This window comes from Podarcis tiliguerta (genome assembly GCF_965153285.1).
Source record: "Podarcis tiliguerta genome assembly, chromosome: 6".
In the NCBI taxonomy this organism is placed as follows: Eukaryota; Metazoa; Chordata; class Lepidosauria; order Squamata; family Lacertidae; genus Podarcis; species Podarcis tiliguerta.
Window position 1 is genome coordinate 26,053,952 of NC_139539.1, and position 27,988 is coordinate 26,081,939.

General features: G+C 39.8%; 1 protein-coding gene across 1 annotated transcript in view; it reads left to right on the forward strand.

Moving 5' to 3' along the window:
- PTPRT (protein tyrosine phosphatase receptor type T) overlaps positions 1–27,988 on the forward strand; it is a 594,790-nt gene that overhangs the window by 471,985 nt on the left and 94,817 nt on the right. The window contains exons 13-16 of the mRNA XM_083446701.1: positions 4,969–5,005; positions 13,337–13,393; positions 25,105–25,240; positions 26,235–26,255. Coding sequence (XP_083302827.1) covers positions 4,969–5,005; positions 13,337–13,393; positions 25,105–25,240; positions 26,235–26,255 — 251 coding nt within the window. The remainder of the gene's footprint in view (positions 1–4,968; positions 5,006–13,336; positions 13,394–25,104; positions 25,241–26,234; positions 26,256–27,988) is intronic.

The window sequence follows — 27,988 nt, forward strand, 5'->3', positions numbered from 1 at the left end:
AACCCGAGGTACCACTGTACCTTAATAAACTACAGTTCCCAGGATCCTTTGTGGGAAGCCATGTGATCTCAGTGTGCTTTAGATGTATGATGTGGATATGATCTCCTTGTGTTTATCCTCTGACCCTTTCCTGGCTCCTATTCCCCATTGCCATATATTCCAATTGTCATTGGTTCTTCTACAAAGTTAAGAAAAGCTTGCATAAGCCTAAAATATCTGATGACAACTGATTTAGGCCATGCAACAAGAGAGGAGGAGTGGCGACTTACACAGTCCTGCACCCCACACTACTGAATCATAACTGCGAGGCTGCAGTTCAAACCTCCTGCTTCAAGGAATACTGTTTGAAAAGAATGAATGCCTACACTTTTAATATGATGTAATCTTCCGCATCTATATCTGCCAGGATAGTCCATTTGCCAGTGTGTACCCCAGCCTTTGGGATTTGTTTAGAGCAATTATGTAATATGCAGTTCAGCTTCAAACAAGAATTAGTGGCGCAACGAATGTAGAAAGTTACCATGGTTTCGTCAAGCAGCATTGTTTGCGTTCAGTATATTTGTGAGGGTGGGGTGGACCTGTGTGGGAAATTAATTTGGGACAATTGACTTGTTTTGGTAAAAGAAGCTGATTGTATTTCTCTCTCTCTGACAAGTAAGAAACTTGGCTTAGAATTTTGTTTTGTTGTTTTCCTTTTTATCAAACTCTGACTCATTTCAGTTAAGCATCTGGCTTTTGGCAAGCCCAAGGAGCAAAATTCACACCATTCAGAAAACAGGTGCTTTGTATAACAAAGCCAAAGAATATTCTGTTTCACACATGTTCTATTTAGATTACCTTCTGGGAGAAACACCAGATAGCCCAGCTCCCTCGTGACAGCCTGCAAGAAGAACTCAAATGAGTGTCTGTCTTATCCTACACCCAAATATATGCGCATACACACAAATATAGTGTTGCATAACAAAAGGCGAGAGAACTTGTGATCGAAATCAGCTGCAGTTTACCACATTTGTTATATAACTGGCTATTAATTGTGCTGTTTTTCAGTGCAGCCCTCACAGCTAATGGTAACAGAGATAATGAGAGCTTGGAACTGAGCTCCCTTTGCTACAAAGTGTAACAGTGAAAAAAATCTTACACTACTGTTATTGCTGTTTAATCCAGTAGCTTTTAAAGTGCTCAATTAATTTATTTCAAATAAAATTTTAGCAAAGGTTTAGAATAAAACAAAAATTTACCCCCCCCCCAATATTTGTACACCTTTTTCATTTCCCAATGGACACCTGTAGAATAACACATGACTAAATTATAGTTTGTGGAGTTGCCAAATTTGGAATTGGTGGATTCTTCTTATTTATGTATGTATTGTTAAAACATTTTGTGCTTTTGAAAACCTGGTCAAAAAGGTTCACCACACCTGTAGTTAGTACCTGTGATGAGCAGAGATAGTGTGCGGCAAGAGTAGCCAATATAACCAATGCAGTGATAGACAACAGTTCTCATCTTCTCTGAACACGGCCTAAGTTTGCGAGGGCTTATGATAATAGAAAAAAGGGTCCGGAGCTCTGAGCACCAAAAGTGTTCTTCCAGGATGTTTTATCAAATATTCCACTACTCAACAGCCACCTTTTGCTGATTCTTAGTTGCCTGTTGGAAGCGCTCTCTCTCTCTCTCTCTCTCTCTCTCTCTCTCTCTCTCTCTCTCACACACACACACACACACACATACACATACACACACACAATCCAACAAAAAAGACAAAAAACCTATCTCCAGATGTTAAAGAGTATTGCACTTTTTCTTAATGCCCAGTGTGTTTTGGCCAGAACAGACCTTTCTCGAGGGCTTTTATGTTGGAGGGCTAGTCATTGTTCCCCAGTTCTGAGGCTGATAAATTAGTGGGAAGATTTTCACTTGCTGATGTGGAGGTCTAAAATATTCCTAAAGCTTGCACAAGTAGTGCTTTAGGGGGAAGAAATCATCAACATCCATGCCACGAGATATAGAGGCATATTTTTATCTAATCCAGCCCATGGAGAAAAATATTTGCCATAAGGGGGTGTTATTGAAACTGAACAATATTTTCGTCTTTTGAAATTACTGTTCAGATATGGTGATGTAGAAATTTCATACTGCAGTGCCATGCTGATGCTTGCAAAATGTGCACAAAACGTATCCATATTAATGGGGCCCTGTTTCCTACAGTAATTTATGCAGTATTCATTACACCAGAGACAGTGTAAAAACATAAGTGGAAAGGAAAGCCTGTAGCCTATTACTGCCTGACAAAGTAACTTTTCAGAACCACAAAGGCTTGCTATGTTGCGCACATGTTCATGGGCCATATGGGTGTGATCTGTGTCAATAAATAATGTAGCGAAGGGGGGGAGAGATTCTGAAGACTGGCAGTAGCACATATTTACAGTGAATTAGGTATTACTATTATTAGAAAGGGTGGTCCACAACATAAAATCACAATATATAAAGCACAAAATACATAATGAAAACAAACAAAAAAAAAAAAAACAAAGACAACCCAATAATAATATTAATAATAATAATTTATTATTTATACCCCGCCCATCTGGCTGAGTTTCCCCAGCCACTCTGGGAGACTCCCAATTGAGTGTTAAAAACAATGCAGCATTAAATATTCAAAAAAATTCTAAACAGGGCTGCCTTCAGATGTCTTTTAAAGATAAGATAGCTGCTTATTTCCTTCACATCTGATGGGAGGGTGTTCCACAGGGCGGGTGCCACTACTGAGAAGGCCCTCTGTCTGGTTCCCTGTAACCTCACTTCTCGCAATGAGGGATCCGCCAGAAGGCCCTCGGCGCTGGATCTCAGTGTCTGGGCTGAACGATGGGGGTGGACCTGCCCCCCCACATTTTAAAAGGACATTGGATGCCAATCAGCCAAAGGCCTGGTTAAAAAGTTTTTGCCTGGCATCTAAAGGTGTACAATGAAGACGCCAGCCAAACCTCCCTGGGGAGAGCATTCCACAAATGGGGAGCCACTGCAGAAAAGGCCCATTCTCGTGTCTCCATCCTCCAGGCCTCTTGTGGAGTTTTCTGCAGTTCCGGGGACAAGGAAGGGAGTAACCATAATCTAAAAATACCTATGTCTACTAGCCGTGATATGGGACACGGGTGGCGCTGTGGGTTAAAGCCTCAGCGCCTAGGACTTGCCGATCGAAAGGTCGGCGGTTCGAATCCCTGCGGCGGGGTGCGCTCCCGTTGCTCGGTCCCAGCGCCTGCCAACCTAGCAGTTCGAAAGCACCTTCGGGTGCAAGTAGATAAATAGGGACCGCTTACTGGCGGGAAGGTAAACGGCGTTTCCGTGTGCGGCTCTGGCTCGCCAGAGCAGCGATGTCACGCTGGCCACGTGACCCGGAAGTGTCTCCAGACAGCGCTGGCCCCTGGCCTCTTAAGTGAGATGGGCGCACAACCCTAGAGTCTGGCAAGACTGGCCCGAACGGGCAGGGGTACCTTTACCTTTTTACTAGCCGTGATGACTATGCTCTGCCTCCATTGTTGGAAGTAGTAATGCTTCTGAATAGCAATTGCTGAAAGCCACAAGAGACAAGAGTGCACTTGTGTTCAGGTCCCGATTCCAGGTTTCTCACAGGCATCTGGTTGGCCGCCTGTGAGGACAGGATGCAGGACTAGATAGGTCATTGGATTCATCCGGAAGAGCTGTTCTAACATTCTTAGGAGGAGTCAGAGCCTGCTGTCAGTTAAGCTGGGCTCCTTGTCTGAACAACCACTCACACTCATTGGATGTGCTTCTTCAGGACCTTCTGATCTCCTCCCATTTGGTGGTGTCTTTAGGCCTGAACTTCAGGACCCCACAGACCAGAAGCCCCCAAACAAGCCCTAGAGATAGTCTACAAATGATGGGGATGGCTGCAAAGAAGTCCAGCTTTCACATCTGGCATGCAAATATGGGGGCTGATACAATGTATTGCAACATACCATTGTGTAAAATATTACTGATTGTATGTTTGTGTGTGTTTGCAAGGGACATGGCTACCTTTAACAATACATTATCAATGGCTTGCATCCAGTGCTGCACATGTGGAGGTCCACTCATGCAGTGGGACTTCCCCTTCCCCTACTCTCCTTCAGTGCCCCCCAAATCTGCCTACCAACCCATTGAAGGAGATTTTGAGGGTGGCGGCTACAAGGATAAGTTCCATTGTGCAAGAGGAAGTCCATTGTACAATGGAATGACAGCAACGGATACAACTCATTATTTTTAAAAGAGGGCACTTGCTTTACTACTTTTGTAAATGGTACAATAAAACATAACCAGCAGATATTTCTGTAGTACATTAATACATAGAGTCTTTTGGATTAGTGCAGAAAAGGAATGGTTGAAAAGCAGCTCATGCTGATATATAAATCATTTAAGAAAATAGGTACCTAAGGGGAGACATATTTTTTTCTAGTATCTGGTAGACATCTTCTAGGCTTATAAGATATTATTGCTTTCAAGTGTCTGGTGGTGAAAGTTTTAATAGAGTGTTTTGGCTCTTTATGTGAATCAGTTAAGTGCTTATCCCTACTTTTCTGATAAATACTGTATGAGTTATTCAGCAACATCTTTTTCAGAATAGTTTCTATCTGAACAGCCACCCATCAGTTGACGTGATACTCATAAAGTCATATTCCACAAGGCAACTGCAATAGCTGTGGATGCTATTGCAGTATTGGTGGGCATTATCATTTCCCCCCTAGGTATGAAATACTGTTGCTTGAATCCCATTGATGAAGACGTGCGATACCCTTGCAAGAGATGTACAACATCTGAATTTTGCACAACAATTTTCCACTTACTATGCTACACATTCCAACGGATAGTTCAGAAAGACACTGTCGTCCAGTGTGGCTCAGAGTGCTACTTCTTAAATTGTTCTTAAACAATTTAAGACATACCTGATGCTTTTCCATATTCTGTCATTTTCAGGAGACCAAAATCAACTGTGTCCGGCTGGCAACAAAAGGTATGTTGAAGACCTTTTTTTTAGAAAAACAAAACTCCTAGTTCTAAGCATAATGCCCATATGGAAACCAGTTCTGTTGTGATTGAAAATACAGCCACCAGGTAATCTTTAAGGTGCCATAGGACACTTTGTAGTTCTGTTGTAATGGAATAACTTGGTTCTCTTATCAAAAGTGGCTTCTTTCTTTTTTTTTTCCCTTAAACTATATGTGGTTCATTCAGAAAAAGTGAGTTATCAAATATATTTGTGGGATTTGGGGAAGACCTGCTTTTGTTTGTTCATACAGACAGACCATGGTTGTTGTTTTAACTTCCCAACATTTCCCTTTTGTTTTCTGTAGCTTCATTCCTACAGTTCTTATTACTCTTGTGAGAATATAATCCTCTAGTATCTTGGTCTTCATTATGGATGGGGAGTGAGGATGGGATATTCAAACTTGCAAACAGTTCAAAGATAACCGCATGTATTAATTCCCAATGGGGATGGATTTAACAGTTTCTTAAAAAGTCAGTCTTGTCTTGATACTGGTTGGCAGTTGTTCCTGGTTTATCTCCAGTGACCTTGACAAGAAAGACTTCAGATTAAAACTAATATGAGACAAGGAATCAAACCACTGGCCACATACCAGTGTCTAGCTTGAGCCAAGTGAAATGGCAGTGCTTTGTTAAAATAATACATTTGTCACCTCTCAGTCTAAATGACAAGGTTGTGGCTCCTGTGGGAAAGCATTATATGTGTCCTAATATGTTTTTTCGATTATAGTAGTTCCTATGAACCTCCTGAGAATGGAAGAGAATCACCCCGGAGGTAGCTTTGCTAGCAAAGGTGTCAATAAAGCAATTTATTTTGTAACAAAATGTAAAGAAAAGAAAAAGAATATCTCTCAGCCAATTCTACATTCTCAATAAACATGCCCTTGAACACAATTGTAGAAATGAGGAGGGGAATTGTGGTTAAAAAGACTGCCTGGCAAACAGCTTTGTGTTGTCAAAATTTTGCCCAACCTTTGCACTGATATCATGCTGAATAGCATAATGATCATATAGCCCAGTTTATCTCAGTGTAATTGACATTGGGCTTCACAGCTCTTGCACAATTTTTAAAACTCATATCCTTTCTTCTGCCTACATATCCTACATTTCTTGTAGTCACATGTGAAATGTTAGCCTATTGTTTGGATACTTCTATGCCTTATCAAATTGGTCCAGGACAAGCCCAGCAAGGAAATCTCAATGTACAATAAACCATCAAGGAAAAAGATGGTGGTCAAATGATGGGCATGGAGTGATATAAAAACTGGAATGCCCTTGACTACTCTTAACCTTTGGTTTCGGTTGTGTGCCTTATTCGTTGCCAATGTAGGTTTAACCAGAAAATGACTTGCTCATATGAGCAATTAAATTGTGTGTCTGGGTCATCCCTTTTCTGACAAAAAAAGTATTGTTTCTCATATTGATTAATAATAACAATAATGTATCAAAACAAGGTGAACTCTTCGATAATTTCTTGCTTACATGTGAATGTAAGACTGCACCTAGCACACATGTGTACACACACACATACGTCAGGTGAAACACTGAAGCGACAACTGAGAGAGTACCTATCTATGATCTGCTACCTAAATCATATGGGAAAAACTAGTTTTCCAAAGCTCAGGCTTGCAAGCCAGATCTGAGCACCCACAATACCCACTTCAAAAGGAGAAGGGAAATTCTTGTCTGGCTCATATTGAAATTGGAGCCAGGCAGGAATTCACAGATTCCCTCTGCCCCACAACCTGCCTTTACCACCCCAAAGTTCTTCCCCACCAGTCCTTTCAACACATCCACACTTTCCTTCCCTCCCAAGCACCAGTGAGAGCTTACATGGAGAAGGGAGAGGGGAGATTCTCCCCCCCCCCCCCACACACACACATCTGGAAACAAAGCCTGATGGCTGAGAGGTCTGTGTTCTGTCAGCCACCCAGCTTTGTTCTTTGACATACTGCTAATCATCATGTCAGGAAGAGGACAGGAAGAGAAGAATGGGAGAAAAAAATGTATATATTCTTGCATGCTGCTATTGCTTTTCTCAGCACCACTGGCATTTGGAAAGAATGTAAAGGGTGATTTGAAGGGTGGGGATGACTTTTGAGGATGGAGAGGAATGATGGAAATGAGAGTGGGCATTTTGGCTTGCAATCTTTTAAAGAGGTTGCATCATTTCTGTGCCAAAACAGAGGAGAGCTTTGTAGAGCTTTCTAGTCTCTAGTAGCAGCCCATAGCAGTTCTGTTGCATTTAGCAAATGCCACAGAACCTGGTAGAGATGCTGAGATCATAAACCTGTTAAGATGTGATGCAGCCCATGGGTTATGTCATCCCTCTATAGCCAACAGAGTGTGTTTCCTTCTTCTCCCTTGCATGCTGTTGTCTTGTGGAGTTGTTTTAGTATATTGCTCACACTTTCTCCTTGTCATTTTCCTCTGTAGAAGTTCTTTGTCAATGCATTACCTTAACTCCTATGTATGTAGTAGCAATAACAACAAAAGCAAAATGGGTTTCAAATAATTTATTTTCTCATGCCCTTGCATTAAAACTTTAACAAACACCGCGAGATACAATAATACCATTGAAATTATAATGTTAATTCTTTTTAACTAGGCTTTCTTCCCCCTGCCCTGGATTTAGCAATCCTGAAACCATTTTTCACCATGTGGGTATATGATGTCCTGTGTAGGTCGGTGCTTGCCTGTCTTTACTCCCAGTTTCATTGAGCGCATGGCACAATGAGCAGTTAAGCATCACCCAAAAAGAGGGAGTCTGTTACCAACAAAGAGGACAGAGATTTGCATAAAATTGGCCTGAATTAACATATGCAATAGTTAACAAATGCAATGACATAGTTGCAAATTTAATAATTACATGTTTGTTTTGTGGTTGCTTGCCACATGAAGTCTTGATGTACAAAGACAAAATCCCACCACACAGGGCAAAAACAGCAACAACAACACAAAAAACAATTGGACACACTTAAGGCAAAGAGGCCATAAAAGCAAATACCTCCATCCTTCCAAAACAGGCTTCATCACCAAAAAAAAAAGGCCAAGGGGTTGGGGGGGGGGGAATCCATTAGCTGATATAGAAGATTAACACTCAATGCCTGGAAGAAAATTTAACATCTTTGTCTGATACTAAAAAGCTGTTAGCACCAAGCAAGACTTCCTGGGGAGAGCATTCCCATGGCTGAAAAGGCCAATTCTCTTGCTGCTGGAGGGAGGGACAGAGAGAAGAGATGCAATGAAGACCTTTGGGTTCTATATCTCCAGAGTTTAACTGGAGAGCTGTTTAAATAGAGGACTTCTTCAAATAGGGAGCTGTACTCTGTAAAGTAAGACACGCAAATGCCCTGGCTCATAGTGATCTGGATTTGCCATGAACCTGAATGAACGTGTGCCACCAGTAAAGCCCTAATATGATGTTGTGGTAATCTATTTCTGTATATGGTGTAGACAATGCATTTCTATAGTGACTAAGAATGAACATGCAGTTGGTTTCTCCTCCGGATCACCATGAACAGGCTGGTTCAAGATAATAAGCTCTCACGTATGTTTGGATTATTATGGACTGCTTCCACTCTCTTTACTGTCTGATAGCAAAGAGGATTTGGTGGAAAGATAATTTGGACATGGGCAAAAATATATGGAGCAGAAAAGATACTTAATGAACCTTCTTCCAAATTGCCATCGGCAGCTACTTTTCTAAAATAGCTCAGACAGAAAACTTAAAATGTCCTTTTAAAGGCAAGCCCTGATGAAAATCACTTGTTAATTTTGCAACGAGATGTGAAAGCTGGAAGGTAGATGTGGGAAGGGATGGTGAACAAGTTTTATTGATTAAGATAAATTAAATTAAATAAAATAGTCTGGTTTCAATTAATCTTGAAAAGAAGTGAAAAGCATTATTCCCTTTGTTGTGGATGCATGCAAGTATTGGAGTTACTCACATAAATAGGGAAAGCATGGTGACAGGATGTCATTGCCATTTTCTGCAGAAGCTTCCCATGACACTTAGAGACCTGGATCAGGCCATCTGGAACAGGTTCCCTGCTGCACATGTTGTGAAAAACATGGCGGGTGGGAGAAGAGCCATATGACTTTGATGGGTGGGGCAGCCCTAAAACCCCTGTTGGAGGGGTGGTCAGCAGGGACTGATGCCTCTGTGGACCCTACCTCCAGGCAGCAGCATCTCTACTGCTTACCTGGATGCCATTGGAGCCAGTCTAGCATTGAGGTCAGGAGGCAGGTGCCTATGTAATGGAACAAGCATCAGATTGGCTCCACAAGTGCACGGACTCCACTCTGACCTCACCCCCCCCCCCCCGCTTCACCCCTGCCCCTACACAGTGGTTGGGAGGCCAGATCTGCAGTGCCACCTCTTCCTGCCAACCACTTCTGCCCTGCCATCACACGTATCCTCTTCTCATGTACAATATACAAAGAGGGCTAAAATCTTATTCAAGAAAGGATACATGTATGCCACCTGGAAACCTTTTTCTTTAATGTAATTGTATCTGATAAGGGGAGAGTTTTGTGGATAATAATAGTAATAATGTAGGTTTTGCTGATAATAATAATAATAATAATAATAATAATAATAATAATAATAATAGTGGAAGTTTAAAATGGAATGTAAGCATGAGCAGTTCTCTGTTATCAATGGCTACTAGACATTATGTCTTCTTCTTCTAATATAAGTATGTGTTATAATACTAGTATTATATAATCTCAAGGGTGCTTCCATGTAACTGGAGATGCAGTCCTAATGGGAGGAAACCCAGTCAGCTGGGTGGTGTATAAGTAATAAATAATAATAATCTTCTATTATTATTATTATTATTATTATTATTATTATTATTATTGAACTGAACTCACCATCCAGGCATTAGCTAGTTGTAATGGCACAGGGGCTCATTTAGGCAAGGGTTCTAAAACCATTCTGAAAGCTACTATTATTCCTAATCCTAAATCAAATCAAATCTTTATTTTGGTCATAGACCAGCATATAATGCTAAATCCTTCAGGAAAAGGACATGCTTCTCTACAGCATAAAACAGGAAAGATTTACATAGTAGTTGGGTTCTTTAAGAAAGGAACGAAATACTGTTCCCTAAAAGGGCACAATTCTGTTCACCACTAGTTCTCCCTTCTTGTGCATGCATCATGTGCCTTAGAGTTATTTTTTTCATTCTAGGCTCTGCTGTAGTCAGACCACCTGCTCTTTGTTTGGTGTTTATGTCTTGAACTGGAGACAGTCTGGAATGGCATCTTGTTCCTTTAGCCATTACCTTACCCTTGGAAAACCACAAAACAGCTTGATCCCAAACAGCTTAACCAATATACTTTCCTCAGTCCTCCCCCTTGCATGGCTGCTCACCCTTCCATTCCTGCATAAGTTGGGAAGATCTCTGTCTCTCCTGTTTTGTGAGCACCAGAAGCTCTAATTCTCTTTCTCCTTGCCCAAATAATACATGAATTGAAAATGGTGCATGACATCCATCCAGCACATATCATGCCAGTGGCACCCTGCATGCAACTCTACAATATGAATCTCCATGACAATTTAAAAGAACAAAGGAACTAGGACCAAGCTGATTTCATTTCACTTTACTAAAAAGGTAAAGGTACCCCTGCCCGTAGGGGCCAGTTGTGTCCGACTCTAGGGTTGTGCGCCCATCTCACTTAAGAGGCCGGGGGCCAGCGCTGTCCGCAGACACTTCCGGGTCACGTGGCCAGCGTGACAAGCTGCATCTGGCGAGCCAGCGCAGCACACGGAAACGCCGTTTACCTTCTTGCTAGTAAGCGGTCCCTATTTATCTACTTGCACCTGGGGGTGCTTTCGAACTGCTAGGTTGGCAGGCGCTGGGACCGAGCAACGGGAGCGCACCCCGCCACGGGGATTCGAACTGCCAACCTGATGATCGGCAATTCCTAGGCACTGAGGTTTTACCCACAGCGCCACCCGCGTCCCAATTTCACTTGACTAATTGTAATAATAACAACAACAATATTTTATTATTTAAACCCCGCCCATCTGGCTGGGTTTCCCCAATTGTGAAATTTGGGGTGGCATGTTGGCTAAAACTTCAGTTGAACTAAAGGAAAACTTCCTAACAATTTGTGAAGTTGGGGAGCAGCTCATTGCAGCACACCAAGGTGGGAATGTTCCCAACCTTTCTTTTGTTGCATCCCACCCCAATCTCCAAGCAATTCCAGGGGTTCCAGGTGCTTATCCAGGGTTCACGTTTCCTTCAGAATGGGGGACAGCAGAGGCTGTGTTGTCTTTTCAAACCGAGCAGTTCGAAAGGATACCAGTGTGAGTAGATAAATAGGTACCACTGCAGCAGGAAGGTCAACGGCATTTCCATGCACTCTGTTACATGTCACGGTGTTCTGTGCACCAGAAGTGGCATAGTCATGCTGGCCACATGACCTGGAAAGCTGTCTGTGGCCAAAAAGCGGCTCGCTTGGCCTGAAAGCAGAGGTGAGCACTGCAACCCATAGTCAAATTTGACTGGACTTAACCGTCCAGGGATACTTTTACCTTACGTTTACCTTTACCCTTTAGGATATATGGTTTGTTTACCTTGGATACAAGCATAAATCAGGCATGTCTCTACCTCAAAGGATTTTAGCTTCTAGCATACACATACACAACTCAGCTCTCTCCTTCTTCTAACTAACTATCATTGAGTTGAGGGAGATGAACCACCCGTTTGTTCTCTGATACAGAACCACTTCTATGGTTATGTTAACAACCCAAATTTAGAGGAATGGCCATATTATTATTATTATTATTATTATTATTATTATTATTATTAAATCAAGTTAATATACCACCCTTCATCTGAAGATCTGAGGGCAGTTCACAAGATAAAAATACAGGATAAAGCACAAAGTAATTTCTGGCTATTCTAACAATTCAAACCCTTCCTTAGATTTTAACACTTGCTGGGTCCAGGAATTATGTATTGGCATCCAGCCTACCCACCCACCCCGCCAAACTCATAACACTATGTTTTCTTTCAATATTATTTCTTTGTAATGGTTTGTTTGATTCACCACCTTCAGCAGAACCCTGGCCACTGCTGTCAATATTTGACCCTCCTGGAAGCCCTATTCAGGCATCTGGTACCCGTGAGTACCGAATCTGCAAAGCCCCAGGGCACTGATTTTATAACTACCCTACCCCAAACCACCCTGACACAACTGCTCCAATGCTACCTGTGATTGAGGTGGCGAATTGGGGGTGAGCATTATGGCCCGCCTTTGATAAAGATGCAATAAATAGTGAATTGTTAAATCAGTCTGGTGTTCTGTCTCGGAGAGCTACCAAACATTTGTTGTTGTGCATAATCTTGAGCACTTATCACATGATCAACCCCACTCCTCACATGTTTACTGAAGTCATTTTTAGAACACCTGAATTAACATGTTTCTCTATTAGCTAAACTAAAAGGTAAGACTGAATACTTGCACCTGCTTTTGTGCCCTTCCTTCTGGACTTACTATTTCCCCCCACAATTACCATAAATGTACATTCACATTGACATGTTTGTTTTAAAAATATCTGTGTTTTGCCTGTTTGTCTGTGACTACTTTATATTCACTTACACTGTCTGCCCATTAAATCCAAAATGATTTTCCTTCTTCTTTTTATTTACTGATGGTATTATCTCCTTTGTATCTTTTGCCTTTTTCATCCATAAAATGGTACCCACCAATTAAATTAGAATGAAGTGGGGGGTCTGCTGAGGAAAATAATAATAATCTAACAGATTTGGGAACCTGAATGCATATCATTTGTGTAACAAGAACCCCTTTAATATCAGCTGATAATTAAACCCCAATTTGCCAGTTCTGTGCTACAGAATTTTAATTCAAAAAGGATTTTTAATCAGTTTTTGCCCCTTTAGTTTCCTTAATGACATGTATTTTATGTTCTTATTTTAATTTGAGCCGTTCTTTTGGCATGAACTGATTTCCCCCCCCCCCCTCTCCCCAAACAATATATGTTAGTATTGACACTTTATTAGTGAAAATTGCATTCTCTTGCTAAGGGGGAAACAATTACCTCCTGTGTTCTCAAAGCGTGTTTCATTAATTTTACCACCTAATTGAAACGAAGGCAGAGGGCTCATAAATGGTTCCATATCTCTCAAGGTTCATTTTTTTCTGAGTACAAGTTCTTGGAATTAAAATGCAGTTTTATTAAGTGGCACAATTTTATTTTTATTTTCCTTTTTTCTTTTCTCTCTTGTGCATGCTGCCTGGGGACCGTTTTCCTTGTTCTTAGCAGTAATAAGTAGGCAACAGGTGACTACCCGAAACCCGCCCAGCCTCATGAGCACAGGTGATTATCAGTTCAGGAAAGGGGGTGTCATAAAAATGCAAACCATTTTGGCAGTTGCAAGATTGTCATGTCATGTTTTGCCTGCATGCCGAAACAAGTATGATGCCAGGCTGATTTGTTTACAGGAGATTTAAAAATACTTTCTGCATTAGGCCATCTCAAATCCAATTTGAATGTTTACATGTAGTAGTTAAGTGGATTGCTGCACTTAGAATGGCACCCAGAACCACGTGGAGATAACATAGTATTGCCAAACTATCCTTGAAACGTTAATTATGGTTCAGGTCCTAACGCCAAGAAAGGGTGACTCATCTTTTCATTGATTCCATTTCTAGATACCTTTCTAGTAGACAATTAAAACGTGAAGGCCACTGGCACTACTATTCCACTCTCAGGAAAGTAGCAGGCAGAAAGGTCACGAGTGGCTTTTGAAGGGATGCTATAAGATATCCTTTCAGGATATCTGCTGAAATGTTTGGAAGGATTACATCAGCAGACATGCAGTCCAATTTTCAACTTGCACATCCAAGAAAATATATTGATGACATTCTTAAAACCATTTCCCAATAGATGTTGTCATGGCCATATCCATGCACACAGCAGGGCATACTGAGCTACACACAACATGCACACTAGTGGGATAGCCCTTGAAAGCACAAGAGTAATTTGTTAAAGGGCTAAATCTCTATAAATTGGCCAAGCTTGTCAGCATTATATTGGGATACTAGATAATGAAGTCTGCATTCTATCCAGAGTTTCTTTGTTACCTCTCACCCATTTCAGGCACCTCTCAGCTAATTCAGACACCTGTATCTTTAAGATTTCCAAAACTATGAAAGGAAAAACATGTTGGTGTTATTACTCTTACTTCATGAGGAAGGTGAAGACACCTGAACAACATCCCTACAGCTAACATCTTCAAGAGACAGCCCTCCATTTCCCAATCTCCAGACATCTTCTTCTTCTTCTTCTTCTTCTTCTTCTTCTTCTTCTTCTTCTTCTTCTTCTTCTTCTTCTTCTTCCCTCTCCTCCTCCTCCTCCTTTTCTTTTATCCGGAATTACAGTCATGACCTCTTTCCACTAGTTCTTATTGCTGGATGGATTAACAGAGCTGTTGCGCAATATGAAGTGGGGACATATTGAAGCATTCTGGAATGGGTAGATTAGCCATATTCACTTACAAGTTGAATGCTTAAGGATGGGAGAGGATGGTATGTGTCTCTGCAAATAATGAGAAATGCCATCCCTGGACATGGAAAGAACCTTCTGAGCATTAAATGTAGACTCTATGAAATACATGCATTAAACTAATCATACATAGATACAGAGTGTGGACAGTGCATGTGATTCTGCTTTCTGGCATTACAAGCAAGAAATGATAGGAATAACAAACTAGCTTAGAAAATGGGAGGAAATAACTATCCTTCCTTGTCTCAGAAGAGTTGAGGCTAGAATATCTTTGGTGTGGTTAATAAGTTTTGGTGTTGGGTGTTGGTGTTGTTTGTAGACTGTAGTCTGACAGTACTATTTGATTGTGAACTACACATGAGAACTGGGAAGAATTTTCTATTCATTTTGGTTTGGCTCTTATTCTTGCAGAAATATTCAGCAGTGGATCAGGTAGATAAATAAAATGCTACCGAATGAGTTCCTTGAAATATTATGGATCCTATTTTGTTTAATGCTTTATTAGCAAAAAGCCATGCCATGAAATAGCTGCTTTGGAGTGCATAGTATTAGCAGCTTGCTCTTTGAAGATCTTTCCCACTGACTTTAATTGGGGGGGGGGCAATCCTGTGCACTTATTGTCACTGTGTGCACATGGAAGTGTTTGCAACAAAGTCAATGGAAAAGTTATATGACACAGGAAGAGCATATACTAAACTTAGTGCAGATTGAATCAGTGACAGGAGCTCAAAAATGCACAGAGACCTTAATGTACTGATTGCAACACATAAAATCAATTTCCTGTAAAATAAAAAGGAAATTCAGGTTGAACCCTCTCCTCAATCAATACATGAATAACTTTGCAACATCAGAAAGCTGTTCTTTAGAAAGGTTGCTCTTTTAATAGGTCTTGTTCGTTCAGATTAAATTAGAACAGCTCTATTGTTTTTCAAAATGTATTCCAGCTTTGTAGACAGATAATGCATCCTTAAAACAGACCTAATCTCATGTCAAATTTATTATTGCAATTTATCTTTTTACACTTGAATGCTATTCCTTTGACAGGTCTATTTCATTACAAACTCATTTTCAAATGGCTTGCTGCATTTCATCCTAGGCTTGATCCATGAATATTTTCCTTGCGTCACTTCTATTCTTTCCAAAAGATATTTTGAGTCTAGGCTCCTGTATCACCATGATGAAGTATTAGCAACAATGGTTTATAGAACTCTTACCTAGTGATACCCTAGGTCAGAAAAACAAATCTGCTGAAATGCACATATTTGTTTGGTTTATAGGGACACTTTTCTCCAGAACTTCAGCGCCCTGCCCTTCCAACTTGTTTGAAATGTACATGTTGAGAACTTGCTGCTTCTGTAGCATAGTCTTACAAATGAAATGAATGTCAGCCTAATTGAGTTGGGGAGAGGGGGATTGGAGGCATTCTGACATGACTAGATCCAGAAGTAGAAAACAGGCTATAGGAGTACGTTTGAAGATGGCATGGACAACATCTCCATTTATTATAACAAATGGAGTACATGAAAAAGGTGTTTAGCTCAGCCAAGGCATCTAGCACCCCTCTGCATTGCATAAAGCTTTAGCCAGATGACTGCCATAAGCATCAAGGCAAAAGTGTGCATCAAACCAGAAGGAATATTACAGCTTTAAAAGAATATATCTATGAACAGTCACTGGATTGACATTCTCTTAATAATTTACATGCCTTAGCACCTTTGCTTGAGGTGTGCTCGCCTGATCCCGAAGGAGAAAAGCTGTTTCACTGGAACAACATGAATTACAATTGTTCATCCTCTCTGGGTTGCTTCAAAAGGTTACCATGAATATATGATTGTCATTAAATGTCCATAAAGTTAAGCTTCCAAAGGCATGACAAGCCCGAAGCTATTATTATTAATACATGATGCCTTAGTTTCTTAAATAGGGTAGATTTCTCTGGGAGCCCATCACCCGCTGCAGCCATTATTATTAATGCATTTAGGTTCTTATTTCAGGTATAATGTCTAAGAACTCTGTAACAGCAATAGACTTTTAATAATGATGAAAGAAACAGGCAGCTGTTGAAAAGAGAGGGCCTAGCCAGCAACCCACCCACACAACATGAGTACCTTAAGAATACATGGGGTTGTGGCTGATATTGCAGTCGGGAAGTGTTTACATGGAAGATTTGCTTTGTTTCAATTGGTGCCTTCACTTAAAGATCAAACAAGTGGCTGTTACAGTTTGTGCCTCTGCAGATAAGATGTTTTCCTTGGGCCCAAGGGGGGAAAGGGGGCAGAATCAAAAACCAAGAGGAGCAAGAGGCGAAACCTCAAAATGGTGCTAAACACCAAATCATTATAACTTATGGTTCTTATACTGAAAAACCCAGCGTGTTTCATTTGCCTTCTGCCCATTTCACCCACACCGCACAGGACTGTAGGGAGGCTCAGATGTCATTTCAAGCTCCATCTCTCCATAGAACACTTAACTGCAGTTATTTGCTATGCAGGATCTGCCAAAGATTATTTCCCATCTGGGTTGGGGAGAAGGAAAACATTTCAGTGCTTGGAGCCCTTTGATATGTAAACCAAACACTACTGAGATGAAATGGCTTCCTTTTGACTCCAGGGATGATTGCAGGTTCTGTAGTGCCAACAGTTGTACTTAAGTAGGCTTTGTTTTCCCCCTGGAGTGAGGAGGATAAAAAAGAAACACCTTTCCCAACATATATTGTCAGCTGGAACAGGAAAATTGGGCACAAAAGACCAGAGCATTTCCAACAATTCATCCCAACAAGCAACAAAAGTGTGCAGTTATTACATCAGGCTTTAATGTAATGCCATTCAGTTTTCTCCTCCTCCTTATTTGTGAACTTGGGTGGCTGTGGTGATACCAGAACCTTCATTAATTTTCTCTTATATCATAGGAACAAGATACAACTTTCACTCTTATCTCTGTATCATATATATTCTTATGAATTCATTTCCCCCTTTAGTTTGTGATTGCAACTTTAGTTAAGAAATCTTTGGCTCATTGTCTGTATGGCATGCCTTATTATCCTAAACTTTTCTTCTCTGGTTACTTCTGTGTAATGCACCAAGTTATTTTTAAAGGAAATTCATTTTACATATTACGACTTCTTCTGAGAAGACAAATACTTAGCCTGCTAGTTTCTTACTTCCAGATTGTATTACAATCCGTTAACTCTCCAGCTGAAAAAAGCCAATTTAAATATTTCCCAAGGCCGGAATCTTAGCTAGCATATTAACTCCTTATGCTTGCCTTTCTTTTTTTATTTGATATCCCCCTTGTTGTTGTTTAGTCGTGTCTGACTCTTCGTGACCCCATGGACCAGAGCACGCCAGGCACTCCTGTCTTCTACTGCCTCCCGCAGTTTGGTCAAACTTATATTAGTAGCTTTGATATCCCCCTACATATGCACATATCATTCTGCTGCACAGCCAAAATATGCATCAGAATAATCTGTAGAAAGTCTAGGCTGCTCCATTTTCCTATGCTAAGCTAAATTCATAAAAAAATGGCATGCGTAACCACATTCATTTCTATGGCTATAAAAACAAATCTTCATGGGATGTTCCTGGAGTTGTGCTGGGGACTCCTTCAATGGAAGTTGGCTTGTATTTCTCTTTTCCAAGAACTTTCCATAAGCACTGTTTGTACATGGAGTTGGTCACATAGCATGCCTTGGGACTGGATTTTGCTTTTCATCTTTTGTCCTGTTTTCCCATTCAGTTACTTTATAGTTAAGAAATGTGATAGCTAACACCTGCTGGTCATTTTGTGCATGTATGTATGCATATATTCATGACGGGAGCAGCTTAAAAGTTGCTAAAAGGAATCTTCCCAGCAAAAAGTGATATAAAAGTTTTGAGAAATATCTAATTGTTACAGGAATGCTATCAGATCCTCCCTACGATTGATTTTAATCCTTGTTAACTAAGTAGCTTAAAAATGTGTCATCTTCATATCCTAAAATAAGAATCATGAATTAAATATTTTATTCATCAAAGCCATAAATAGGATTTAGCTGCTTTTCATTTTATCAGCATCTCAAGGATCAGTTTAGCATCTTCTAAGTGTCTTTGCAGAATTCTCTTGATCACATTAGTATGAATAAAACTCAGTGTTAACTAGTAGAATAGAATGGAGGAATGTAGTGAACTGTAATGAAACTTACCATATATTGTGTAGGAACTGCATCAAAACATCCTTAGTATAACACATTGGTTGAGGAATGAAAAGTGAATGTAAGAAACCACTTTAAAGCAAATCAGATAATTGGAGCATCTAGCTCTCCAGCATTTTATGCAATAGTCTGTTTAAATGCTGGGGGGTGAATGTGATCTGTCACTGAGCTACATCCCTTTTCCACAGACAAGGAATGTCCTATTTCTCCCTGTATTTCAAATTTACTTGTGTGTTTATTTATTTTTGAAACATTTCTATGGTGCCTTTCAGTTTTGTGCTTGCAAAAGCAGCTTACGAGAATTTAAAATTAGTTAAAAGATGCAGAGAAACACATATCAAGAATGCAAAATGGCAGGGATCCTTTCCTACAAATGTTAGCGACCCCTTTGCAGAAAGGGAGCTTACCCACATACATAATTGACATAAATTGGTGAGGAATGTATTCTGTCCTCAGGATACTAAGGAATCCTTGCAGCAGAAGGAAACACAGAAGCATAAAAGGTCGGTCATCGACAGTTTTATAGGATAAAAAGAAGCTTTCTACTTCTTTGTTTCAGCTTGGGACCTAAAGAGGGCCACAGAACTGGACTTGTACTCAGAGAACACATGACTTTGAGCTCAATTTCCACACCGTAGGGAGTCTAGGAATCTCTGCTGCTGAAATGTGGCAGCAAGGAACAGAGATTTTCCTTGAAGGGCACTTGCTGTCCCCAGAGGATCATCTCAGTGACAACTGCTTATAAAGACTGGCCTCCTCTTTTTTAAAAAAAATATGTTTTTATTATTTTCTTCCTTAAACAATATTTTCAACAATGCAATAACAAACATAAAACTTTCTGCTCTGCCGAGCATAGGACTTCCCTCCTTCGCTTCAGCAAGTTTTCCACTGTCAAGTCCTGTCTCAAATTTTAGTTCTTTTACTTCTATTATCCACATTGTAGGATTTATTTCAATCCTGCTAGCGTCTTCAGATTTTTGCAATTATGATTGAAATATACAATAATTTACTCCAGTCCCTTTGAAATTTTTGATCGTTCTGGTCCCAAATCCTACAGGTCAGTCTGGCCAATTCCGCAAAGTCCATCATAGAATCATAGAAGAGTTGGAAGAGACCACAAGGGCCATCGAGTCCAACCCCCTGCCAAGCAGGAAACACCATCAGAGCACTCCTGACATATGGTTGTCAAGCCTCTGCTTAAAGACCTCCAAAGAAGGAGACTCCACCACACTCCTTGGCAGCAAATTCCACTGTCGAACAGCTCTTACTGTCAGGAAGTTCTTCCTAATGTTTAGGTGGAATCTTCTTTCTTGTAGTTTGGATCCATTGCTCCGTGTCCGCTTCTCTGGAGCAGCAGAAAACAACCTTTCTCCCTCCTCTATATGACATTCTTTTATATATTTGAACATGGCTATCATATCACCCCTTAACCTCCTCTTCTCCAGGCTAAACATGCCCAGTTCCCTTAGCCGTTCCTCATAGTCCTTCTTGAACTGTGGTGCCCAGAACTGGACACAGTACTCCAGGTGAGGTCTGACCAGAGCAGAATACAGTGGCACTATTACTTCCCTTGATCTAGATGCTATACTCCTATTGATGCAGCCCAGAATTGCATTGGCTTTTTTAGCTGCCACGTCACACTGTTGGCTCATGTCAAGTTTGTGGTCAACCATCTTCGCCTGCCACTCTGCAATCGTAGGTACTTCCTGTAACTTCCACTTTGGGGCCATTAAAGTTCTCACTGCTGCTGTGACGTACATAAATAGTCTTTGATCTATCTTCGCAATTTCCTCTCCCGTCAAACCTAGCAGAAATGCTTCCGGTTTTTTTGAGTAAGGTATATCTAAACATCTTTTCTATTTAGTTCATTATAGATCAGTTCCCAAAATGTTTTTACTTTATCACACGTCCACCACATATGATAAAAATCTCCGTCTGATTCTTTGCATTTCGAAGACTGGCCTCCTCAGAGTGAATTACTCTCAAATCCTTTCAAGTAGTGAAAGGGACTTGCAACAAAGACACAGACCCATTATCTGTATGTGTTTAATTACTTCTTTTATTTTTTCTCAAAACCTCATGTCATCAGCAGTGAATATCTTCAGGAAAAATTACGTTAGATGAAGATTTTGCACGTGTAGTTCAAATTCTAAAACAATTCACCATTAACTTGGCAGTCATTACAGCGCCAGGTGTGTTCGTGGCCAAAATCAAAAGAATGAGTTAGAAAGGTTGAAAGCTCTGGAGAGCTTTGAAACCTAACATCCTGACTCAATTCAAATCTCTTTTATCAAAGTTGCATGTGTATTATGTATTAGATTGATGGGTTTTGAAATTGTATGGATATCATTTCAATTGTACACTTGTTTCCTGTGGATAAATGATCTATCACCTTAAGACATATTATTTTCTGGGTTGATGAGATTTGTGACTTTTGGGCAACAGTATCAACAAACTTTTGAGATTCCATCTGAAAAGGACAATTCTCAAATGTATGTAACTTCGTCATGCAAATCAAGATATGCAAAAGCCTCATGCAAAGAACATGAGGAAACTTTAGGGACACTGAACCAAGTGAAATTAATTGAAAAACATATACATTCTGTTTGAGCATAAATACCAAGGTTAGGTGATACTACAGTTCATAATGAAGAAAACAAAGACACAAAACACATAAAGGAGAATTGTACAACGTGAGTACAAGTTCAATGATCCACCAGAATGTGCATGATTGGAGACATTAATATCTTCCGGATTCACTAGAAGCAGTGAGAGTTTGAAAACTGACTTTAACGAAAGAAAGATTGCACATGTAATTTGTGGACTAAGATTGATTTTCATTTCAGTTTTGATCAGTGCTTTTTTTCTAGAAAAAGAGGTGGGGGTACTCACCATGAGGTTCTTACACTAAGGGCCACACTTTTAACACATCCTCCAAATAAATGCAGTCACAGCTCTGACAGGAAAATATGGAAAAAGCAGCCAGCCGTAGAACCATAGAATTTTAGAGGGACCCTGGTTCTGATCATTATTTTTATCTAGCACGGCAGCTGTTCCTTTACATTTGGAACATATATGCAGCAGAGCATTCTGCAATGTGATGTGAACCTTTATTGCTCAATTTGATGAACAGCTACTTGTATGCCACACATTATGGGGTATTCTATACACCCTGAATTTACTGCAATTTGTTCTTTCGATATTCCACATTTACTCAAATGTGCTCAGCACAACAGATGGTTTTATAGTCAACTATACCCAGAACTATATTGATCATGTATGATCTCCACATGCTTCTTGGGACTGCTCCATTATGAAAGCAGCTCTTCTGCTACTAAACAAACAACTATATAGAAATCTGAGGGAACTTCATAAAGACTTCTGGTACTGTGTGTGTGGGGGGGAATTAGTTTGGGTGGATGGAGTATGTGTGTGTGTGTGTGTGTGTGTGAGAGAGAGAGAGAGAGAGAGAGAGAGAGAGAGAGAGAAAAGAGAAATCCCTTTTGCACTCAAATATCCAAACTACAAGAAAGAAGATTCCACCTAAACATTAGGAAGAACTTCCTGACAGTAAGAGCTGTTCGACAGTGGAATTTGCTGCCAAGGAGTGTGGTGGAGTCTCCTTCTTTGGAGGTCTTTAAGCAGAGGCTTGACAACCATATGTCAGGAGTGCTCTGATGGTGTTTCCTGCTTGGCAGGGGGTTGGACTCGATGGCCCTTGTGGTCTCTTCCAACTCTATGATTCTATGATTCTATGTATTCTAAAGGATCCTGGACAACAACGTACTGCCATATTTCCTTTCCATTTTCTTAGCATATTTCTCTTAACCAAATAATACTGCTCTAGCCATGTGATATAATGGGAATATGTATCATTATTATTATTTTTTACATTGGGCTATATAAAATTTGGAAAAATCATTGCAAGTCTTCACAGAAGATTTCTGGACAAGCTCTGATACCAATACTATAAATTTTCTTCAAGCATATAATGCCTAACAGCAGCTATGGGCTGAGCACCTTTCTGAGCACCTACCCATATTTTGATTTGATACTACCCAAAGCAACACTTAGAATCTAGTTTTCATCTGACCTTCTCAGTTGTCACAGAGAGATTCTACACTTATTTTTGCTTCGTCTTGCTATTCTTCCTCCATAGCCTTTCTAGATTATTCTGTCATATAGCATCCCTTTAATCTGGCCCTTCTGCTGAGGATAGCCTTCCTAGTTCCACCCACTTGCTAAGTATAGAACCAACCACAGAGGTCCTCAAAAGCATGATTTTTTGGGTGGACCTTTTGTTTGTTAAAGTACTAAACAGATACACAGAAATGCATCGAGAAAGTGCTGCTATAGTTTTATGCAGATTTCTGCAAGATCTAGAAACCCACCCGCTCTCTATTCAGTTTGTCTGCCCTTTCAAACTTGTAGGCTGAGAATATTCATTCTTACCTCTATGGCTTCTATTTCAGGTTTAGCTTCTATTTTCTGCCAGTATTAATACTTCTTTCCTAGATGTCTATTTGAGAAGTTAGTTATTGCAGAAGTGGGAGGATGAGCTATGAAAAGGTGTGAAACATGTAGATCCTACCTGTGGTTTTGAGATAAATGCACAATCCATGTTTTTCTAAGTATGTAGCCAAATCTACCTTGTAGATCCAATCTCTCATCTTTTTTATTTACTCAATTTCTTTTCACAGCTACTCAAAGTGACTTTCAATAAACAATGCAGCATAATGCAAACAAGACTCTTCCACTGTAGATTAATAGCTGAAGACTCTTCATATTTTTCTGTTGGTTCTCCACCCATCCTCTTAAAGCATCTTCTTTCATTGGCTTTGCTTCTAGCTTCATTTTATTTTGTTTAAATGCCTCCAGATCATGAAAATCCACTTTTGCCACTGTCATCAGAATTCCCCATGATTTATTAGGAATCTCAAAGGACACAAGAAGCTCCTTTGATATTACAAAATGCTCTTGGACAATTGTTTGAGATGGATGAAATACAGTTTATTCAAACGGTCATCTAGTGACCAGTATTTGGAGACATTCATTGATGGGGTATAGGGCTTTTAAGAGTTCTACGGGCCAGCTGGAAGGTTGGGTAGAATCAGGACAGTGTTTTAAATTTCTGGCAGGCATCTCCCAGCCTGAGAGCTAACAGTTAAGTAGGGATGGAGGAGAAAACCATCGGGTTTGTATTTTAATGAGAATTTACCCAATTTGCACTTCTCAAATCAATACAAAAACCAAAATACAGCTTGCCTTTGAATTTTGTACTTCTGTGAATTTTGTAATGCAGTTCTCCAATCAACGCATGCACACAAAACATGTGTCTTAGTGCAAAGAGCATGCAAAAATGCATAAATGAGTGAAAGCAATGTACAAAAATGCATTCTCCTATGGAAAAACTGCTTGTCAAAATGCATACATTAGGCAAAAGGTGCATATATTTGGAGGAATGTTCACAAATATGTGTACAAATTTTCACAAGGAAAAATGAACGTGAAAATGGGGTGAACTGAACTTAGGGCTAGAGAAATGAGAAACTGAGATAAAGCAAAATCAAGAGATTTGCTCATCCCTACTTGAAATATTTGCTGGTTGGAAAGAGAGAAGATTTAGGGTACCTGTTGAAGCCTTATTAGGTGGACAGAGCCAGGTTCATATTCTCCCACTTTCCAGCCATTCAGCTTTGGCAATTCAGATAGTGTTCCATGATGGTTGATGTTGGTGATGAGGAGACAGAACAGTTGTTGAAACCTGTGGAATGTGATGTGGGAATGTCAGTTGTAATTGTTTTATAGAAACGAGTCAAAATGAACTTTGTCACAAAGAGCATGTAAAGTAGAGACATAAGGATCTAAGGAAATAAAACTTTTCCATTTCATTTCAGTCATCGCTCAATATTCCATAGTTCTGATATCTACAATACAGATATTTCATACTATAAGTGTGTGCTGATGGTTTATAACAAGTGACTCTGAGAGCCTAGAAAGCAATAGTAATGGGCCTTAAAACCATCAGATTCCCTTTGGGAGGAGAAGCTGTAAAACTATTTGGTTACATAACTTTGCAGCATTTACTTAAAGTCTGCTTGCTATTTAGTCTCTTGTATCAGTGTGTAATTGTATACCATCTATGAAAAATTTGCCTCATATGTTACATCATACTTGGAATAAGGGTTACGTCTTCCTTTCTCTGATGATCTAATGTAGGACTGGTCTTCTGAAATGTTACCGTGAAATTGTTGTTGAAAAATGATTTGCCTGGGATATTTCAACAATACTTTTTATTGTCATTATTATTTCCCTTTTTTCTACAACTTCTTAAGGAGCATCTACACAGAATTCCAATGCCGTGGAGCCAGAAAAGCAGGTTGACAACACTGTGAAAATGGCAGGAGTTATAGCTGGGCTTCTGATGTTTGTAATTATCCTTCTGGGAGCAATGCTTACCATCAAGAGAAGGTAAGTTTCTAAGATCTCTAATTTGCTTTGCTTTGGGAATGGTTAATACCTTTTGTTTTAAATTTTCATACCTTGTTTGAGCATATTTTATGCTCATTTGGGGGAGCAGAGGCATAGATAGGTTAGGGCTGTTGTTTTACTTAAATGGAGTTTTAGATACATGCCTGAAAAGCTAATCTGCCCTTCATGTGCTCACTGAATATGTGGGAATCACTTCTCTGTGGTTGTATCCCACTGGCTGTGATGCGTGGTGTTTCTATTTCTTGTGTGCACAATTTGATGAGGGCAATGATTTGGGTCTTTCCTGTCTCCATTGGCATCTTTCTTTCTGGCATGGTAAGTGTGTGAAGAAGATAGAACATTTTGGATTTTCATTTTCCAATATGAATGTACAAACATATAAGCATAACAAGAATACAATTGGAAGTCCTGAGTTCTAGACCCAATTCTATCACTCGGCATATCCACACTGCAGACTTATATTGGTGATGTAGTCACTGCAGACTTATATTGTGTGTGTGTGTGCTTTCTACCAGAGTGCTCAACACTTCACCAAACTACAATTCCCAGAATTCTTTAGTGGAGCTATTAATAAAACCAATATAAGTTTGTAGTTTAGATAGGGCCATCTTGTACTATCTGAGCAAGTCATTTCACTTAGCTATAAAAAGGAAACAGTGCCTCATGGAGGTGCTGAGGAACCGAATTAGCAAGCACTTCCACTCTCTCAGATGATAAGTAGCATTTCTGTAAGCGTAGAAACAATGTTATTAAAGCTGAATTTCTTCTGTTTTCATACTGGAATAGTAAATTATGAGGACACGGTCTGCAAACTTTATTTTCTGATTGTGTAAGTGTTGTGTATAAGTGTATTTAGAGAAGACAAAATATGCAAAAAATGAATGTGTATGGCGTTTCCCATCTGACTTCAATATTACAAGCTGTGAAATGTGTGGGATGCTTCAAAAAACTGCCTTTCTATTCTTTTTTGAAGGAGCGGTGCAGTAGACCCAAGGTGATTATTAACCTTCTAAGTGTGGCTTGACTGTGCATGCTCACTGACAGCCATTTCCTCTGGACCGTCCATTCAGATGGACAAAGTTATTAAAAACTTGCCTGGGGAAGAGAGGTTGTCTGAGGATTTGTTTCAACCCATATATGATCTCACCACTTTCTGAAGTCGTTGCTGGCATGTGTTGGGAACAAAGTTATCAAGCAGTTCCATCTTTTTTTGCATCTGTATATGCTTTCTATGTGAACCACTGGCTATCACACTTTGAACCAGCATGGCATGTCAGCTGAGTTTCCTTGCTGTCATTTTATGATCACCACACCTATCACGTACTGTGAAGTAGTGATTCCGTTGAGCTGGTATTTTAAAAGAATGGGGGCGGGGTTGTCCTTGTTTAACACATGTCATTTTTTTGACATTATACTCATATTTCCCAAAGCACAGTTTTAAAGGAAGCCCATAGTTTGCTACATCCCAGCAATGCGATGGTAACGTGAGTTTGCACATGCAAGTAGCTCAGTCTCCCATCTTTAGTCACACTGTTTGTAGTGTTGTTGTTTTAATTGTAGGAGTATGACTGCTTGATAATGATTGTAGCTATATTTGTGTTGTCACTGTGCCGTAAAAGCTGTCCTGGGGCAAACATTATGGCAGGTGTAGCCAATGAGGTACCACCCCCCAAATGTTGTCAGACTACAATTCCTACAACCCCTGAGCATTGGCTGATGGGAGATGTAGTTTAACAATGTCCGGAGGGCATCGTGTTGGCTACTTATGTGTTATTGTCTCAGGAAAACCATTTCTACAACTTGTTCAATACACTTGTTCCCATTTTCTGTACGCTCATTTCTGAAGAGCTGCATCTTCAGAGTTGCAAAAGCAATCACTCCACTGAGAACCATGAATAAAAGAAATGCTGATGCACTAAAGTTGACCTCAGCTTCCATTTGCTTCAGTAAACGTTGAAGATGCTTAGAAACTCTTAAGATAATATCTGCAAATACGACTTTGTACATTAGGATTAGGACATTCTTCTGTATCCTGCATTCATTTTCTTGTATTCATGTTTAAAATTCAGCCTCGTGTGTTCTGAATCCCTTATACTCTTCTGCCTCTTTAGCAGCTTTTATAATCCATGAGAGGGAAAAATAATAATCCCCTTTATTGTGAAAAGGAAATTTAACAAGAGTCCTGTGTGCTTGTCAGGTTACCAGAGCTTTTGAAATCTGATAACATCTTCCTGTGCTCTTGTTTATTGTCTCAAATTTGTCTTCATTCATGTGAAGGAAAATACCATTTCCCCCCTTTTGATAGGATTCTGGGAGTTTGTGCTTTTCATATCTGGAATTTCCAAACCTTAATAGAATGTAAAGAGGCTGGAACAAAATTACAAATAACAAAGATTATATTTTTCTGCTACTTCTATTTTACATTTTTAGTACAAATTTGGCAAGTATACTAAGCTAATAACTGTACAATGCTGGTTAATATTAATTCAAAAATTGGGGAGATCAATTAATTCCCTCTGATTTTAATAGTTTTAATGAGTGGCAAAGCATCACAAACCATGCTTTATCCAAATAACATTTCATATTGATTTGTTATAACTTACCTTTTTTGTTTTTTGTTTTGCTCTAAACTCCTAGTGGCATCATATGTGTGTTAAATTGCCTTCTGCTATAATCCTTAACAGCATTCACTATTACCATTGACAAATGTATGTAAAAGATCTGTAC